The sequence below is a fragment of the Rhipicephalus sanguineus genome, chromosome 10 (assembly GCF_013339695.2).
Source record: "Rhipicephalus sanguineus isolate Rsan-2018 chromosome 10, BIME_Rsan_1.4, whole genome shotgun sequence".
NCBI lineage: Eukaryota > Metazoa > Arthropoda > Arachnida > Ixodida > Ixodidae > Rhipicephalus > Rhipicephalus sanguineus.
In genome coordinates, this window is record NC_051185.1 from 112,647,805 (window position 1) to 112,665,526 (window position 17,722).

The window sequence follows — 17,722 nt, forward strand, 5'->3', positions numbered from 1 at the left end:
GAAAGTTGGTAGGTATTCATGTCTTCTTAACATGAATACCTACCAACTAGCTCGGCTATATTCTAAGTTTGCCATTTTCTTTACTTCTGTATTTATTTATCGATTTACTCGAGTAAGAATGAAAGGAAAAAGTGTACTAACGCACCGAGATATATGTATTACTTATCCATTTTATTTATTTATGCACAATGTACTAGGTCCCAGACTCCAAGAATATGCTCTCCAGTGAGTTGGGTCGCCGCCCTTTAAGGCTGGAGGACGCGGCAGCGTTAAGGTCAGGCAATACTCGTGATATTGCTGGAGACGAAAAAGATACGACAACTTCTGGGGAGCTATTCTAGATGCGTTCATCCAAAGGAAACGTCCACAGTCCACTTCGGCAGAGCGCATTCAGTGATTCGAAAAAGCGGTGAGCCGTGATGTCACCTTGGTCTTGACCACATCGTCGCACCGTACCCGCCAGCACATTCCTAGCGTAAGAGAGTGGACGAAATGCTCAGAAACAGGCACTTTTCAATTGTGAATTTGCATATGAATGTGTCCCAGATGTTTTAGAACGGTGCAGGGAATGCGTACCGGCCTTACAGCTGCGTTAGACGGGCGGCCGCATTAAACCTAAATCGATTGCTGACAATATCAAAAGACATGTGCACCGAAAATCGGATCTTTGAGTGCTGCGTTCGTTACATTGAAGCGCATTCCGTCCCTATCATTTGTGTCGAGAGTGTTTGAAAGCTTCGTGATGTCATGATGGCGCTGCAGAAGAAGAACCGGAAACAGTGGGTGCGCTTCTCGCCGAGCTCCCGGTATTCAGCGGCCGCTGAAATGGACAGTTCATTACATGGACACATCGGGAAGAGCTTTTCCGGTGAAGTGCTGTATTTTATTTCCAGATTCCCCATTTGGATTAAAAGAAAAGACTAACGGCGGCGCGCCGCAATTATTGTGCGGCGGCGGTGGCGGCGTGATCTCTCTTGGGACTTCAGTGGTGGTGCGAGCGGCGTGACCAAAAACAGGCGACGGCGGCGGTGCGGCGCGGCATGGCGGCGCAGACCTCTACTCGCAACTATCGTGCTTGTCAGCCTGCTTGCACAATCACTGCTGTCATTCTCCTTGTCTTCGTATGTCGGCAGCCTTTGATAGCTTGACTTGGCCATGTTGACCTGGTCTGCATCACCGGGACATGGAACGTTAATAATTTTCTGGCCCGCCCTAGAGAACTTGACCAATGCGTGCGGCAAGGACAAACGTTCTGTAACGTAATGCACACAAGATCGCACCCCTGCCGCTTTTGCTGCTTGCATTCTCAGGCTAGCTATTTACACTGGGCTTTACACATGCAGGGAGTTCCTGCGAGAGAACCTGTACTACGATGCGTCGGTCGTGATGCGGATGCTGTCGGAGCAGCGCCTCTACGAGCTGCTCTACCACTGTGCCCAGGTAGGATGGCAACATTCCTGGCTGTGCGTTGAGAAATGCACTATGTGCCCTAGAAGATTGACTCTTGGATGAGCAGAGGATTTTAAGGTCACTCTGGAAGCACGTCACTGAGCAAATGACGTGATTTCTGGCATTTTAGGCCACGAAAGAAAAAAGTTATGCTTTGAATGGAATACAGTGCTTGCGGTAACTAACACTAGTTTCAAATCTTGCATAGAACAAAGGCACATACTACATTGAGTAGTTACTTGGCTATGTTTAATGTTTTCTGGATTTATAAGAATGCTTTATCACTTTTTTTCTGTGGTACTTAGGCAGCCCATAAAGAGAAGCTGAAGCGGTTTTCTGTCTGTGAAATTAATGGAAATTTGGAAGGAGTCACCTTGTATAGCGTGCATAGGCCGGCAAAAAAATTGGAGCTCACTCAGACTCTCTGAAGAAATATATTTTGCTCTGAGGGCTCACTCAGACTCCGACTCACCAAGATTTTTCTCTACCAGACTCACTCGGACCCCAACTCAGTAAACTTTTTTTCAACCAAACTCACTCGGGCTCAAGCTCACCAACATATTACTCAGCCGGACTCACTCAGACTCAGACTCACAGCCCAATCTGAATCTGAGTGAGGCGACTCATTATTTCGTTAGCTTAAAATTAGCTTTTTAAATCATGGTGCCAATGCTCTTTAACGCTAATATCTCATATAATCAGTGCTCTACGATACGCCTTTTGATCTTGTACCTTCATGTACGTATATAAGTGGTTTCAATCCAGTAAGGACATTTTTATGAAATAAGCATTTCACACGAGATAGTTTTATCAAGAACTTCACGTAAGAGGGTTTGCGGGGGGTGTGGTCATGGCACCCCCCCTCTAACTCACGCCTCTGATCAATAAATATTGAGGTGGCGCATGAACGCTAGTGTGTTAAGATATGCGTGAATAGACTTGAGTATAAATATGAGCTGATATAAGGCTGATAGTAATGCTGAAGATAAGTACAAAGGACCACAGGTCGGCAATAAAAGGTGGAGCTTACTCAGACTCACTCAAAAAATATATTTTGCGCTCATTGCTCACTCGGACTCAAGCTCACCAAAATATTGCTCACCCTAACTCACTCATACTCATACTTACGGCCTGATCTGAGACTGAGTGAGTCTGAGTGAGTGGACTCATGAGTGAGTTTGCTGACCTATGATAGCATGTCTTCATTTTTTTATCTTTTGTGGCATTTTCTGCATATGGGTGGGGCCCACACACTGCTCGCATGTGTCGTGAACAGTTGTATACTGTATGCCGGAACATATGTCTCTGCGCATTGGATTGGTCCGGTTTCCAGTTGATGGCGACCTGTGTGTCGCAGTCCTGCTAGTTGATTGCAGTTGTAGCCACCGTCATGCTGAATGAAATCAATGTGCTTGTGCACGGGTGACTTGCAGAGAACTCATTGCGATTACTACAGTTAGCCATGATAATAGCGATATGTTTGCATATACTGCAAAAAGTACAGGCAACACATGCGGAGGCGCTATCGCCTGTTGCTTCAGCTGCTTTTAGGCACCTCATGATATTCAAGAATGGGAAGATTTATTAAATTTCCGCTTTTTTTAAGCTTCTTTGCGAAAGTTGCGCCACTTTTTTTGGGCTTCTTTTGTGATGAATATTTGCTTGTTAGCTAGGTAGCATCTGGCAACTCTGTCTTAAACATGGCAGGTGGGATCTGTTTCTCGCTCCTGCTATTGAATTTGGTGCTCACAGTAGCCAAAAGCATAGCCTTTGAGATTGGTGGCTATTACTCAGGGGAACTCGTGACTTGAATGCGGATCTGTGGCACCACCTAGGCTAATGTCATAAACTTATTTTTTCTATGAATGGAAAGGAAATGCAGAGATGGCTCTTTATACCATCTTACAGTGCACTGCAATGATCTTTTTATTATGGGTGCTAGTGACAAAACTATACAGAAGAGGTGCCATGTCATTGGGCTAGTACTGGAATGTCTCACTAGAGTCGCATCCTGCATTTACTTTAATGTCTCAATTATTGAAATGCTGTTGTCAATGTTATTAGCATTTTAGACATTCTGAAATAATGTTACCAGTGTAACTTGAATTCTTATTAGCATTTTGCATTTTGTTTTATGGTATTTGAAAATAAATAAATTGATTGCTTGATTGCTTAATTGATTGATGTCAGAATCTCAAAGTTCGGTGCACCTTCAGTCATGCTGAATTGAGATGGATGTGACGTGCTGGTGTTGTGATGCCAAGGTTTGATGAACAGTGGTTCAACAAGGGTTGGCAGTGTTTCATCGGAAGAACTTTGACAGGACAGGGCAACAGTTGTCGTACTGATGGAAACAAATCCTCATCAATGACTACACATGACTCTATGTTTCCGTGAATCTCAACTGTGCCCATTCCTTTTTGTGTGACTAGCTGCGTGGTCAGCGGCGCCTGATGGTGGAACAACTGGTGCACTTTGACCCCAGCCTGGCCCTGGACCCGGCCACGTGCGCCGTTCTTGCCAGCCGAGGTTACGGACACCTCCTCCAGCAGGCCACACACGGTGAGCTGTCGAAGCGTGGTGCAACACAACTGCACCGTTGTCAAACTGTGCCCAAATTTACGTTTCATTCCACCTGTCACGGAAGATGAAAGTAGTGCGTGCCACCTCAGCCCACTTTAGTAGAGCGCCAAGTTGGGATAGTTGATTGAAGTTCATCCTGAGAAACGTTTCTTAGTGCGTTAGAAATGAAGGCAACACGAAAGAAAAGTGGAAAATAAACACAAATGGAAACACAAAGACTGAAACACGTCCTGTCTTCTGTTGTCCTTGTTTCTAGTACAGTAAAAAAAACTTTTTGAAGATCAGCCCACCTTGTGAGTTTCTGCACACGAGGTCTTGTCAGTCTCTGTTTTATTTTAATCGCTAAACACAGAATGAGGGACTAGAAAGTGAATGAGCGAGCATGTGCACTATTTTGTTTCAACGAGCTTTTTTAGAAGCACGTGAAAAATGTGATAACTCATATACGGCACCAGCATTAATCTGCAAAGCTCTAGTTGTCATAGCTTCCCGTTTTTTTGCAAATGTTGTTGTACACACTGATTTATAAATGTTATTCCTAATAAAAATAGACTTGCGAATCAGTGCATGTCTAGTGCGTTTCTTAAGCTTTGTCCTCGTCTTTGTGAGCGCTGCACTGACTAAAGGATTAACGGGTACAAACTAGACCAGTTTTCAGTTCAAGTGCAGTTTATTAGACGAGTGGCATTAACAGCACTGTTCCATTTATCCTATAGCTTGTGTACTGAATATGACAGACAGACAAGAGTAAACTTCAGTTGGTGCGTGGTGTAACAGCACAAAAAATGCATGAGAACACAAAAAAAAAATTCACAGCATATCCACAGGTGAATGATGAAGAGCTTGGGCGAAGCTTCTGAAGCAATCATGGTTACACCGTGAAATGTTCAGTGGTTTTGCCCTGCAGTAATCAAAGCGATAGCCCAGTACATCATCAAAGACGTGACAAACAATGTATATATTTATACAAGAAATTTTATTAATCGTAAGTGGTAGCTAGACGTGGCTTCCGTTCCCCCTTCATTATAACGGCTTTATGGTCGGTGAAGTGATCGATCGGTGATGGATCGTAGTGGGATGTTTGCAAAGACGAAGTAGTGGGCAGTTTGCAAAGGTGGTTACGCTGGACAACAGAGACGTGACAAGGTTAGACTAAGAGGAGCTTCGCCCCTAAAAGGAGAAGGAAACACACTGGAAAAAAAAAAATACGCCTCTAAGTTTGTTAAACCTGTGTTCAACTACAGATCAGGCCATACAAAATTGGTAAAAAATGCCATTGTACTCTCCTGTTTCAGCTCTGCGCAGAAAAATTCCTGACCTCATCTAGTCGAAACTAGGGATGGGCAAATAGTAAACTTGAGGTTCGAAGTGAATCCGAAGCGAATAGTGATTTGGTCGAATAATTTAGAATCGAATAGTTTGAATAGTACTCACCATATATTACAGTAGAACCCCGCTGATACGTTCTTGAAGGGACCGTAGGAAATAAACGTAAGAGACGGGAAACGTAACAGCCGAAAAACAGGAAAAACGGCAAAATATTTAGTGCTACAGAATTTTATTTCAATTCTTACGAGCAGCACGAAAATTGGCGCGCTCAGCCGCGATCTAGTCGATGGATAGAAACGCGGAGCTTAGGACGGCCTCATACACAGAAGTGTAATCAACGTATGTGACTTTTTTAACACCAACAGCTGTAGGCATGAAAGAACTAAGCACACGCAATCACGACCGGCGCGGCGAGTCCGACCGCGAACCGCACGCACGACCATGCGAGCTCCAACCAGCTCGAACTCCTCCCGCTCTCCGACAAATAACGATGATGATGAGTCTATGCCAACGCGATGGCAGAAGTGAATGCCAATCTCGAAGGCCTTGCTTTCGCAAGCAATTACGTCATACACGCCATGTTTGTGCAATACAAATCTCAAAGGCTATGCTTTTGTCAATAGTAAATGCCAATCTCGAAGGCCTTGCTTTCGCGAGCAGTTACGTCATAGACGCCATCTTTGCAATTTGAATCTCGAAGGCCATGCTTTTGTTTGCATCAATTGAAAGATTCTGTTGCTTGTGCCTCTCATGCGGGTAATATTACGGTCAAACGAGGCCAAGCTGCGTGAAAATGCACCATGGCGGCTCTCTTTGGTAGTCACTCGCTCGGCTCCGAGCGCACTTCGCGACGTATCATACGGGAACGGGCCGACAGTTACGACGTAACAGCGGGGTTCCCAATACATTGTATTCTATGGGAGCTATGCCGGGACCGGCGGAAAACGACGTAACAGCCGGGAAAACGTGAGGAACGTAACAGCGGGGTTCTACTGTATTAAGAAAAATGAGCATTTTTGTCATGACCCTTGCACACTATTTTCAAGGATTGGAACTAGGTATGAGTGAATGTCACTTTTTTGGTTTGAAATGAATTGGAAGCAGCCTTGGATAGTATCAAGATTTGAATAGCAGTAGGGTGCAAGTTATAAGTGGTGCAATACGTTACAATTTAAAAATTAGCACATATAAGCCCATATAACACGCTTTTAAACTTAAAAAAAAATATGTACATTTAACCTTGAAGTGTGGCTTCGCGGCAGTGCAGATTTCCCCTGGATGGGTGGTTTCACGGCACAGCTACCAGATGCTGCAGTGAAACCATCTTTACAGGGAGTTATGTGTGGTCAAATATGTACATATATTCGTTCATTTTGAATACTTCGAAATTTCGAATAATCTAAATTTGTATCGAAGCGAATTCGAATATTTTAATATTCGTTCGAATATTCGAAACGGCCGAATATTCGCCCATCTCTAGTCGAAACCAGTTTTTTCTTGGCAGGTGCACAAACTGAGACAAGCAGGCTTTCCACATGATTTACTGTCAAAGGCCTGCAATAAATTGGTACAGAAAATTAAGAAAGGTGCTGCAGATGGTTCTGTCCTGGCTGAGAAGACACAGGACAAGAAATTTGCTGTTCTTCCATATGTGCATGGTTTTACCCAATGCCTAAAAAAAGGTTGCATCTTGTTATGATGTCTAAGCGTCAATTTCTGCTAAGAACAAAGCCCGTATTCTCAAACGATCGCGAAAGGCGATAGTATCTCGTTTGTTGATGTAGAATCTGATGCATTCAATAACTGAAGAAGCACTTGCCTGTGACGTCATTGTTGCACTGGCCATTGGTGTTAATGAATGTCTCACAACACAGGAATGAGCGTACTGTACGAGCGCAGAGCGACCCGAGTGCAGCGTTTTCGAGCGTATGCTGGCTTCTACACAGTGGTCAGGCTTGGCTATGGCTACTTGAAATATAGGACGTGTTGAAAGTGGTTTCAAGCGTTTTTCTGTACGATTGTTTTATGCACAGTATAATATTTAAAGAATGCAACTTTGTGTGAAATCTATTTTCATTGAGAGTTTAACATGGCGTACTCGAGAGTTCATTTGTAGTGTGCCGCCGCAGCGATATCGTCCCAACATCTAAACATGTTGCCAACGCATGATAAACCACGTGAGCAACGCATGGTTCTTGTTCCTGGAACGTTTAAACCTCAAAAAAACACGCGCTGACAAAGAACGAGTACTGAAAACACCCCAAGGTAATGCTTGCTGAAAGCTTCAGCATAAAAAATTCTGCGTATCCACTGAGGATTTAGTACTAGAAGCTGCTGTCTATGTCACCGAACTGCTAGATTTCACCACCAACCGACGGTGATAAGGTGCGTTCGTTTATTCCAGGCATGTCAGAAGCGCCGTAGAGCCCCGACATGTCGACGGAAATTTTAGATCGCGCCCTCATTTTTCCGGTTTTGCTCAATAGCCAATCAGTGTGCACCAAAGGCGATACTTTTGCGATCATTCGGGAATATGGCCCCAAGTTAGCCACTTTATGTGCTAAATTAGACTGCCGTGTGGCAACATGAATAGGAAAGATGTCCTGCAGGGCAAGTGCAATGTTAGGCATGTACGTAATTATGTATCTTGTATATCAAATGTTGTATACTCTATATACCTTTCATGCAATCGTGTATGTGTAGGCCAGACAGGACGCTGTCTAAACGTTATACTTAGAGAACATTGCCATTCTTTGAAAGGGCACACTGGCCTTCATTTAGCGGGGCATTGCACAAAGTGTGGTTGCGCACCATTCTATTGTGACACTTCGGTCTTGTTTGATATAAAAATCAAAGAGTGCGTGAACTCGTTGAGGTTGCGCATGTACACAAAGAGTTTCAGTCATGCATCAGTGTGCCCTCTGTAACTCTGCATGAAAAAGAGCTAAGCTATCTTGGACTTGTTTGAAGGGTGTGCCTTGGTTGATGTGTCATCGGTTTTCCTTGCAATTATCGCACCCCCCCTCCCCTTCCCCTGTCATGCAATCTATGTATGTTATCTTGACTCATCCTTTATATTAGCTTGTTCTTTTGGAATAAACCTTCAGTTGATAGTCAGTGTCTGTTTGTGTTTTCTTTTCTTTTGTGTGTTCTCATTCAATTTTTTTGTGCTGTTACACCATGAACCATTACCAACTGTCCCAGCTTGCCATGCTTCAGTTGGTGTTCTGCTTTGGTAATGGATGCCTTGCTGACTATGTCATATTGTAACGGACAGTTCAGGTAGTCTGAAGATATCTATTTATTGTGGGCTTACTTGTGCCCGCCAAGTTAGGCACGACGCTCTATCTGGAGTCTTCTCCTTCTTGCTCGAGCGGCGCTTCACTTCTTCTTCCTCTATTTTCTCTCCAGAGTCATATGCAGTGTGATTGCGTGCAGTGAAGGCACATGTCATCGTGGCCTATTCTTGTCACTGCAGTGTGCCGTTGTCCGCTAGGAGGGTGCGCATAGTTTAAAAATTGTTTCATGGCTTGCATCAGTATTGTCTTTCGTTCATACCAACAAGCTCAGGTTATGTATTTCGTTCCCACGCCAATCCCGCAGAGTACTTCCCGGTGTGTGTGACCGACCCGGACCTGCTGCTTCCCCTGTCGTGTGACCTGTCGCTACTGGGCACACATTTACGGCTACTGGCCGACCTGCTGCCGCGTCTGGAGCCCGACATGGTGCAGCGGGTGGCCAGAATGTACGACGCATCACGGCCGGGTCCGGCTCTAGCCCTGCGACGAATCCTGCTCGCATCTTCAAGGCAGGGCCGGTGGGTGGTTACTGTTGAAACTACATTTTCTACTAAAGAGAAGTTGGGGGTGTGCTTGATTCATCACGGATGGTGACACTTTGTGCAAAAGGATTGCGATTGACGGAAAAAAGGGAATTTATATTCTGTATGTAGGATTGAACCATCTTGATGCATTGTTTCCTAGTGACGGGTGAGGAAGGGTTTGAAGTGAAGCACTCATTGTGGTCTGATCTTCTTAAGCTGCAATTTGTCATTCATTTGGAATGCGGGCAGGTCTGCCATTAATTAAAGGCAGGTCTACCCTTAATTTTGTTCAGCAAATTGAGAAATCGAAGATTCAAATAACTGTGCACATTGTATTTTCTTGTAGATATAGCAAAGAACTAATAAAGGCAATCAACAATAGCAGCAGCTGGAGTAGTGCCTGTTGCACTGAACACCCAAATGAATAGGATCTATAGTTGGGAGAACAAAACATAAAAAGACCAGAAATTCAAGTAATTTAATTAAAGCACCTTAAAGGAATCTCTAAAGGTGGAGTTCTCATCATTGAGTATGAAAGAGAGGGAATTCATGTGGAGCAAGAAGGCACCACAAGATGCTTTTTTTTCGTGTACAGTTGTATCTTATTAGAATTGGGATGGGAGTGGTGTGCTGTCTATGTGATGGCACAAATTAAAATTTTAAGAAGGTTTCTGCTTTAGGTGCACATGTAACTGTTAAACGCAATTATATATTGTGCATATTATTTGGCATGCTGCCCACGTAGTGTTGCTGAGGTAGTAATGTAAACCTCATGTGACCAAATAAGTCTCATTTCACTTATACTATTGCCATGTGCACTTACTTCTTTATTTTTATCAGAGTGGGCTTCACCCACTAGAAAAACTGTCACCAGCACTCAGCGCAGGCTGCGCAGCAGTGTTTGGAAAACTTCAAGTAAGTTTTAGACTGTTTCAATAAGATTGTGGGCACGACGCGAGTAGGCGAGTTTGTCCTGGAGCTAACATGAGCGCCAAAAATAACGCTGGAATTTTCTATCCCTCATGTATAAAAAGATGACCTGTTCTGCCAGCCATCAATTCCTCAATGACCGACGATTGTGATCTCTGCAATCATTCCGCTTTGAGTGTTACATCTTTTGCTGGGCACAAGTTTGCCCAACAAACAGTTCAGTCCCTTTCGGCTTGAGTACTGTATATACTTCACCGTCACGACCACGTGACAGTATATTTTTCATTTGCTCCCTTGTGGGCCATTGCAGTGATGACAAATCATAGGCACAAAAGGAGTTGGTAGATGAAGTCGCTTGTACTGTTTCTGCAGTGGGCAGATTGGCTTGGAAGTGTAGAATGGTGCGTGGATTGACTTTCTTTTTTTCTGTGGGAGTGGTAATCACCAAGAAGGAGCACATGCAAGAATGGTGAGATGGAGTAGTCAAGCTGCTTACTGCTCATACTCTTGCCCATTATACAATTCAACACCTATGGAAACAGTAAGGGTTCTTGGTGCTTTGGAAAATTTGAATCCATGTTCCCGATGCTACATTTGGAGTGCGATTCACTCAAGTAAATGACAGAGGCCGCACAATTGACCATGACTGGTAACCAGCGCTTAAGTGACACTAAAGTGTTAACAGTGAATCAATTTAAAGTGATAAATTATTCTTTGAGCACTGTGTTGTCATTAATTTTGTGATTGTAGGTTTATTAACGCAAGGGAGGATGATGGTCAAAGTGTTGTTATAAAATTTCATGCCGAAATCACCGCACATGAATTTCAGCGTGACGTCATGGAGAACGAAATTGCCTTAAACTTGGTACGTTAAGCCTTGGCCCCCCTTGAAAGACAATGTACTTCATTATTGCCAACTAAGAACACTGTAGGTCTTACTGAAGTAGAAAACATCAAAACCTATGACGTGAAAGCATGTTGTTGCTGGAACCTCAAGGTGGCACCGAGAGCTGCATTTTAAAATGTTTTTGTGCATGTGCTCACTTATGAAGCATCTTCTCATGGCAAGAGTGGTGCTTTTTGTATGGTGAAAGGATAATTGGTAATACGAGATAAATTTTTTTTCTCTTGTTGTCCCTTTACTGCTGGCAGATGTGACTTGCCCATTGTTATAATGAAATGTCTCACATTACATGCTGTGCACCTCTGAATTTGTTGCCATTGCAACATAAAGTTAATAAGCTATCACTTGCATCAGGAGCCCTCATCCAATCAGTAGCAAGACTTTATAACAGAAGCTCGGCGTGGCCAACTGGGCACATTGGATCAAATGTCCTTTTACATTGTGCATTGCGATGAGAGTGTCTATAGCCTTGCTCTGAACCTTGCATAGAAAGCTGCCAAGAGTACTGACTGAGGCTGGTGCTTTGCTTGAAGGCCTGTTGCAATGAAAATTCACTTCGATTAAATCGGTTATGGATGTAATTCTGGCACCATTGCCATGTGGCTAACTGTCAAAATTTTTTTTATTAGCAGCCAGGGCCAAGCTGATAATCTAGGCATCAGGGGATTGGCAGATGTGTAATGCAAATCGCAGCATGATCTTCTCATCCAGTGATTACTGGATATGATGAAAATTCCAGCATAGGCTCTCTGGTTTGAAATTTATGTATGTTTTCAATTTTAAGCTTTTTGTAAAAGGCCTGAGCTCCAGATCAGTCTTATTAGTTTATTTTTGTGCAATTATTTTTAATTTCCTTAAATTTTTATCTTGTCTCTGCTGCAGCTACCCTGGCTCTTCTTCTTCGTCTCTTTCGACAGACTCGCTGGACTTGACACAATCGGTGAGATTTTCCTCGGTGCTGTTGCAGCATGCTGTCTTCTTTGTGTGTTAGGACAGTGCTGCATTTAAAAACAAATGATTGTGCTTTGAAATGGCTGTGCTTATGATGTGCACAGCTCTTCTCTCATGTTTTCAACTTTTTTATGCAAGGCACAACCACCTCATCCTTTCCGTAAGCATGCCTACACTAGTCTTGCCTGTTTGAATGTTGGCGGCACATATATACATCGGTTCTGGTTTTTATTCTCTTGACGCTCATTGGTAAATTTGCTAGTTTAAATAGGTATTGTCTCATGTATTTATAGGTGTCATTGTCTTTCTATGTTCACGTGCATGTACAGTGCTCGCAAATGGAAACGCGCCTCTGAAACATTTGGTATTACAACAGTAATGTGCGATTGCTCAACGTAATGTCATGTCGCTATGAATGTGGCCGTTAAAGGTAATTTTGAGTCTGGTGCAAGTGTTCAAGTCAAAATTGCGCCGATGTGACATGAACTGAACACTAGAAACAAAAGTATGTGCATTACTTGGCCCCAAATTGTCACGTTTCAATCCGTGAGGGCTGTACCACTATTTGTGCAAGAATCTGTCGCAAATGTTATGCACTGGTCAGGCTGTGTGACGTAGTCAGGGGGTTAATCTCTCCGGGGTCCCTCATCAACCTTCTCTGACAGCCATTGCCCAGGTGTCCCTTCCAGTTCCCTTTTCTGGGAAATGAAATTGATTGATTGATTTTGTGGTGCGTGTGGGCAACACACTACATCACCTAAAAAAATGTATGAAAGCTGTCGCTGTAACTGAAAAGCTACCCTGCAGCTGTCTCCATCAGCAACTCGGATGTTCGTCTCTCCAAATTCGGACCACACACAGGGAATGCTTCAACGGTTGGGCAAGAAATTTACTACAGAAACACATAATTTTCCATGCAAATTGTGGCTTAAGCCTTGTTGAAATGCTGTATAGCTGAACCTGGCTGTTGATCTGACAAATTAAGGTTACGATGCAAGTTAAAAAAATCTCTGTGCTTCTATAGTTACACCATTTCATTGTATGAAAGGGAAAATTGGCCACCAACCATTAGTGGTGCAAAGGCACTCGGAAGTCTATACGGATTTCTTTGGAATCCTTCCTCCATCTTGCAAAATTGTGCAGGGCTGATTTACTAAGCCAACTTTCTCATATCGAAGTTCTCAATATAACATACTATGCTTAAATCTTTGGTAACCTCATGCCCATGAAACACCATGTACTTTTAATTGTAATAAAATGAAGCATGTTTATTGGCAGCTCCATTAAAACAAAAGTTTCACTGAAGCTGCAAGGGAATATTGAGGCAAGCAGTTCAAGTTGAAACTTTGGTGGGTGCAAATTATATGGTGCTTTTCAAACACACTTACCAAACTGCATGCCACATGGAAGGGACAGCGGCTGCCAAAGTAGCAATGACTGGCCATGACATCTGGTGTATGCCACCAGATCTCAAAGGCCATAAACTGGAAAAAGTCAGTATGAACACAAGACCATGAACAGTGTTAGTGCAATTCATGTTGTCGTCTTGCTTTCATTCGATGTTAGACTGAAGTTTTTGTGTATTTGTGGAATGGGACAGCTTTCATTGTTTTGTGTTCATCACTCTGAGCGGAGAGCAAGTGTTTTAGATCAGCAAGTGGTTTGGAACATAGCACTTTGTGTCGTACCACTGCAGGCAAAACCAGAGGTGACAAGCTGCAGTGGCAGAATGGCTGTGGTAGCCTCACTTGAACTGATGACCACAGTTTGTGGGGCCTGCATTCCTATCTGCTTTTCCCATGCCGCTTGGCCACTATAAGGAGGACTTTGTCGGGGTTGGGATCAAACTGAAAATGTGGTCATCGATGCTCAGATTCAACAAAAAGGATTTTTTAATTGTTATTGAAGCTGCATTGTTTTTTGTACTGCCCTATTATTCAGACAATTTTTTGTGGCCCCTTCTGGGTAAAAAAGAATCTGTCAGTGACTATGCTGCTCATAAAAGGTCAGAATTGATTATAAGGAAGTTTCAGTATTACAAAGTGTATTTATTCGAATCTAAGCCGATGTTTTTTTTCGAAAAAACATGTGCGAAAGTGGGGAGGTCAGCTAAGATTCGAGTACAATGATTAAGTTTTTTTTGTTTTCTGGCCTTGCGAATTTCGGGGGTTGGCTTAAAATCGGCGCCGGCCTAGATTCGAGTAAATACGGTAAATTGGCAGTTTTTACTGACTTCGTCATGTCGAGGATGAACTGTCGTTGGCACTTCAAGAGTTGGCCATGTCTGAAACTAATGAACTGCAGGAGATGAACTTGTGTCAGGCATCAAAACAGCGAGGGTGTAGTGTGCAATGAATCCAGAGAGTTCTGTTCTACTTGATACCTATGTTGATACCTCCAATCAGCTGATGATGACCTCCAATCATCTGCAAGCTGCTCAGCTGTGTTTGTTGTGATAATCGCTTGCAGGACGACGACACGGTCAACGAGGAAGACATTGTCAAGTTCATGATCTTTGTACTGCTGATGCTGAACCGGCGTCGGTCTAAGAACCGGGGCTACGACGAAAAACTGCTGAGGACCGGCTTCTTCACGCCCTCAGCCCCGTCCAGTTTGAAGCGCACCGCCTCCCAGGAGCCCGAACGTTACGTGGCCTGCGGCCAGTCCCACTGCGGCCTGGTGGTTCGTGGCAAGGCCTACACCTGGGGCCGAGCTCAGTTTGGCCGGTACGTGATACAGACTTCTTTTAATTCCAGGAGGTAATCTGATTTTGATCGGGTAACCGATAATGATGACTTATAACATACGGAGCCCAAACTTGAAGGACAGCAAAACAAACTAAAGAGAAAGTTAAGGATCATGCAGCGTGCAATGGAATGGAAAATGGAAGGCGTAACATTAAGACATTGCTTGAGACATCTGTGTCCTGCTCATGTTCCGTCTTTTTTGCACTGTTTTTCATTCTTTGTCGAAGCGCGTTTGCTTGTTGTCAGTGCCAGACTCGCTTTGTGACACTTGTGGATGCTGTGGTGTTTGCAGGCTGGGCCACCGGGAGAGCCACAAGGAGATCCTGGGTGTCACGTGTGTCGAGGTGCTCGACAACCTGAGGGTCAAGGTGACGCAGGTGGCCTGTGGCACCCACCACACCCTCTTCAACACCGACGCAGGCGTGAGTGGCGCTCATTACAAAAGACGAGACAGGTCCCAGGTGTTATTACTTATCGGGATACCTCAGTTTGAGCGCGCATCTTTGTTTAGATGAAAAAAAAACAAATTAAATAATTTGACAGCGACACTGGGAACAGATGAGGACAAGCACTGTGTCCTTGTGTGTTTGTCTAAATTTATCGCTCCTATTTTTTCATTTATCATTTTTTCAGTTTCAGTGATGCTCTAAATGAAATTACTGGATAGGCATGCCACATGTAACAGATTATTTCTCGGTACATCTGTCAATATTTCCGTTTTTAATTCTTTTGTGCAGTTGACGTTTCCTTTGTTTCGTTCCTCCTTTCCTGACACATCCATTCTAGGCACTGGCTGCAGTGCAGTACTCATTTGGCTCCTGTGAACATGTTAGCCAACTAGGCAAGACATGATTTTGAGCTTATGGGTGCACTGTTATCCACTCTTGTAAAATAAATAAATGAGTATCATAGGAAACAACTTTTTCTACTTTCTTCGTGATACTATCCAGTGGTTTCCTACATTCCTGTATATTATACCGAAGTTCAGCTGATTCATAAATCACATTGAGACAGTTTTAATAAGGTACAAGTTGAGGGAAAAATAGAATCTTGAAGCGACAAAAAATCCATGGAACACGGGGTGTCGCTGGAACCAACATTTCAACAAGCGGACTTGTCTTGTCTTGTCTTGTCTGCAGTAGCAGCTTCGAAGAAGACAAGTCCGCTGGTGGAAATGTTGGCGCCCTGTGTTCCAAGGATTTTTCACTGAGACAGCCTTATGCATCATGTTGGCCATCCCTGGTTGGTGCAGGTGTTTTCGTGCGGCTCATCGCGCTACGGCCAGCTGGGCCTGGGCAACGTGCAGAGGACCTGGGTGCCTCACTTGGTCGACACCCTGGCCGGCAGGGAGGTCATCAAGGTGGCCGCTGGACTATACCACTCACTGGCAGTCACCAAAGATGGCAGGTGAATGTGGTTGCGGTCGTCTAGACGTTGAAGCACTCGGCCAGATTGGAAGGGACACGCTGGATCACCTTGTACACATACCACATAAGCAAGGCCTAACACTTTAGAACCTTGGAGAGGTATTCATTGCAAAGAATAAAGGTTGTCTTGGACCGCTGTGCTGTGGCCAGTAGCTATAGGAGCATTTGGATGAAATGGAAAGAAAGAAAGTGATAGGAGAAAAGCGACCTTTATTTATTTTATTTACGCTTCACCTTCATTGCCATAAGGCATTTCGTAGGGGGAGGTGGATATGGGTCACAACATAACACAATTAGCAGTAGATACTGCAATACACAAGGTACTTAAAAGAAAAGCACTAACATGCAAATTATATTGAATTATGCAAAATATAAAAAACATCACAATCATACATTTTGAACGTCAGAATGCTTCGGAATAATAAACCATTCTTTTGACTGTGGGCGTTGTCAGAGGGAAGAAAAAAGATGTTCGCTATCACTTTCATTGACGATATCATCTGGGAGACGGTTCCAGACATTTGTCTGGGTCTAGTAGCAGCTGTCAGTGGCCACAGAAGTATGTCTTTCTAGTTTTTTCCAGTACAGGAGCGTGATGCACGTTGCGTATGGCATCGTTGCCACTCAACGACAGTGATGGAGCACGTACAGATGTGGTCTTTAACACCATCCTTTAGAGCACACTCCTGAAAATGTCTGGTAAATGTCCCGTATGATAGGACAGTCATGTCTGTCTGTGGGTGACTTCAACATTTGAGACACGCAAACACTGGTATTGTATTGTGAGCTCATGCCCCATGACGAAGTGTACGTACTACATTCGTGTGACAAAACTTACACGATGTTGTGGAAAAAGTGTGCTGAAGCTTTCATGCTTGAACTATCGTGTTTCACCAGCAAAACACTGTACTGCCATTTGAGTGAAATTATAAGGGTGATGAGATCTAGAGCGGTGCAGCTCCTGTGATTGCTGTATTTGCTTATGTTTGTGTTTTGTTCCAGTGTTGCATTGTATCATACAGGAACCAGCATTCTGACTAATTCCTTTGTCCTCGCAAATGATTCAGCCTGTTCACCTGGGGCTGGGGAGTTCATGGCCAGCTCGGCCACGGCAGCTGTGCCGATGAGAGGCATCCTCGGCCAGTGGCCAGCCTGGCCGACCACAAGATCATCGATGCCTACGGGGGCTGTGGTCATTCGGTGGCACTGACCTCGGAGGTGGGTCAACATTCATGCCAAAGGGTGTGAAATGCTTGTGCTGTTAAGCAAGATGTAAAGTAGGGTGAGCTCGAAAACATATTTATCTAGTTATCTATTGATTAATTCATTTGAAAATGCTACCAGTTGCTTTGAAAATACCAGTTGCTTTGAAAATTCATTTGAAAATGCTACCAGTTGCTACCAGACGTGCTTCACTGCAACACAGTGGTGACACGCGGGCAGCATGTCACCTGCTTCTCGCAGCGTCAGCGCGTCATGATGCGACCATTCACCCATTCTTTCTGGTAAAATAAAGAATTTAATAACGACCAGTGTGACGGAATTCGTGATGTGTTCTGGCTGGAAAACATGACTATTG

The 17,722-nt window shown here is 43.9% G+C and overlaps 1 protein-coding gene across 1 annotated transcript in view; it reads left to right on the forward strand.

The window, feature by feature from the left end:
- LOC119372285 (uncharacterized) overlaps positions 1-17,722 on the forward strand; it is a 115,835-nt gene that overhangs the window by 46,826 nt on the left and 51,287 nt on the right. The window contains exons 13-20 of the mRNA XM_037642761.2: positions 1,344-1,440; positions 3,882-4,011; positions 8,965-9,178; positions 11,901-11,958; positions 14,439-14,695; positions 15,009-15,138; positions 15,969-16,123; positions 17,211-17,361. Of these exons, the coding sequence (XP_037498689.1) occupies positions 1,344-1,440; positions 3,882-4,011; positions 8,965-9,178; positions 11,901-11,958; positions 14,439-14,695; positions 15,009-15,138; positions 15,969-16,123; positions 17,211-17,361 (1,192 nt within the window). The remainder of the gene's footprint in view (positions 1-1,343; positions 1,441-3,881; positions 4,012-8,964; positions 9,179-11,900; positions 11,959-14,438; positions 14,696-15,008; positions 15,139-15,968; positions 16,124-17,210; positions 17,362-17,722) is intronic.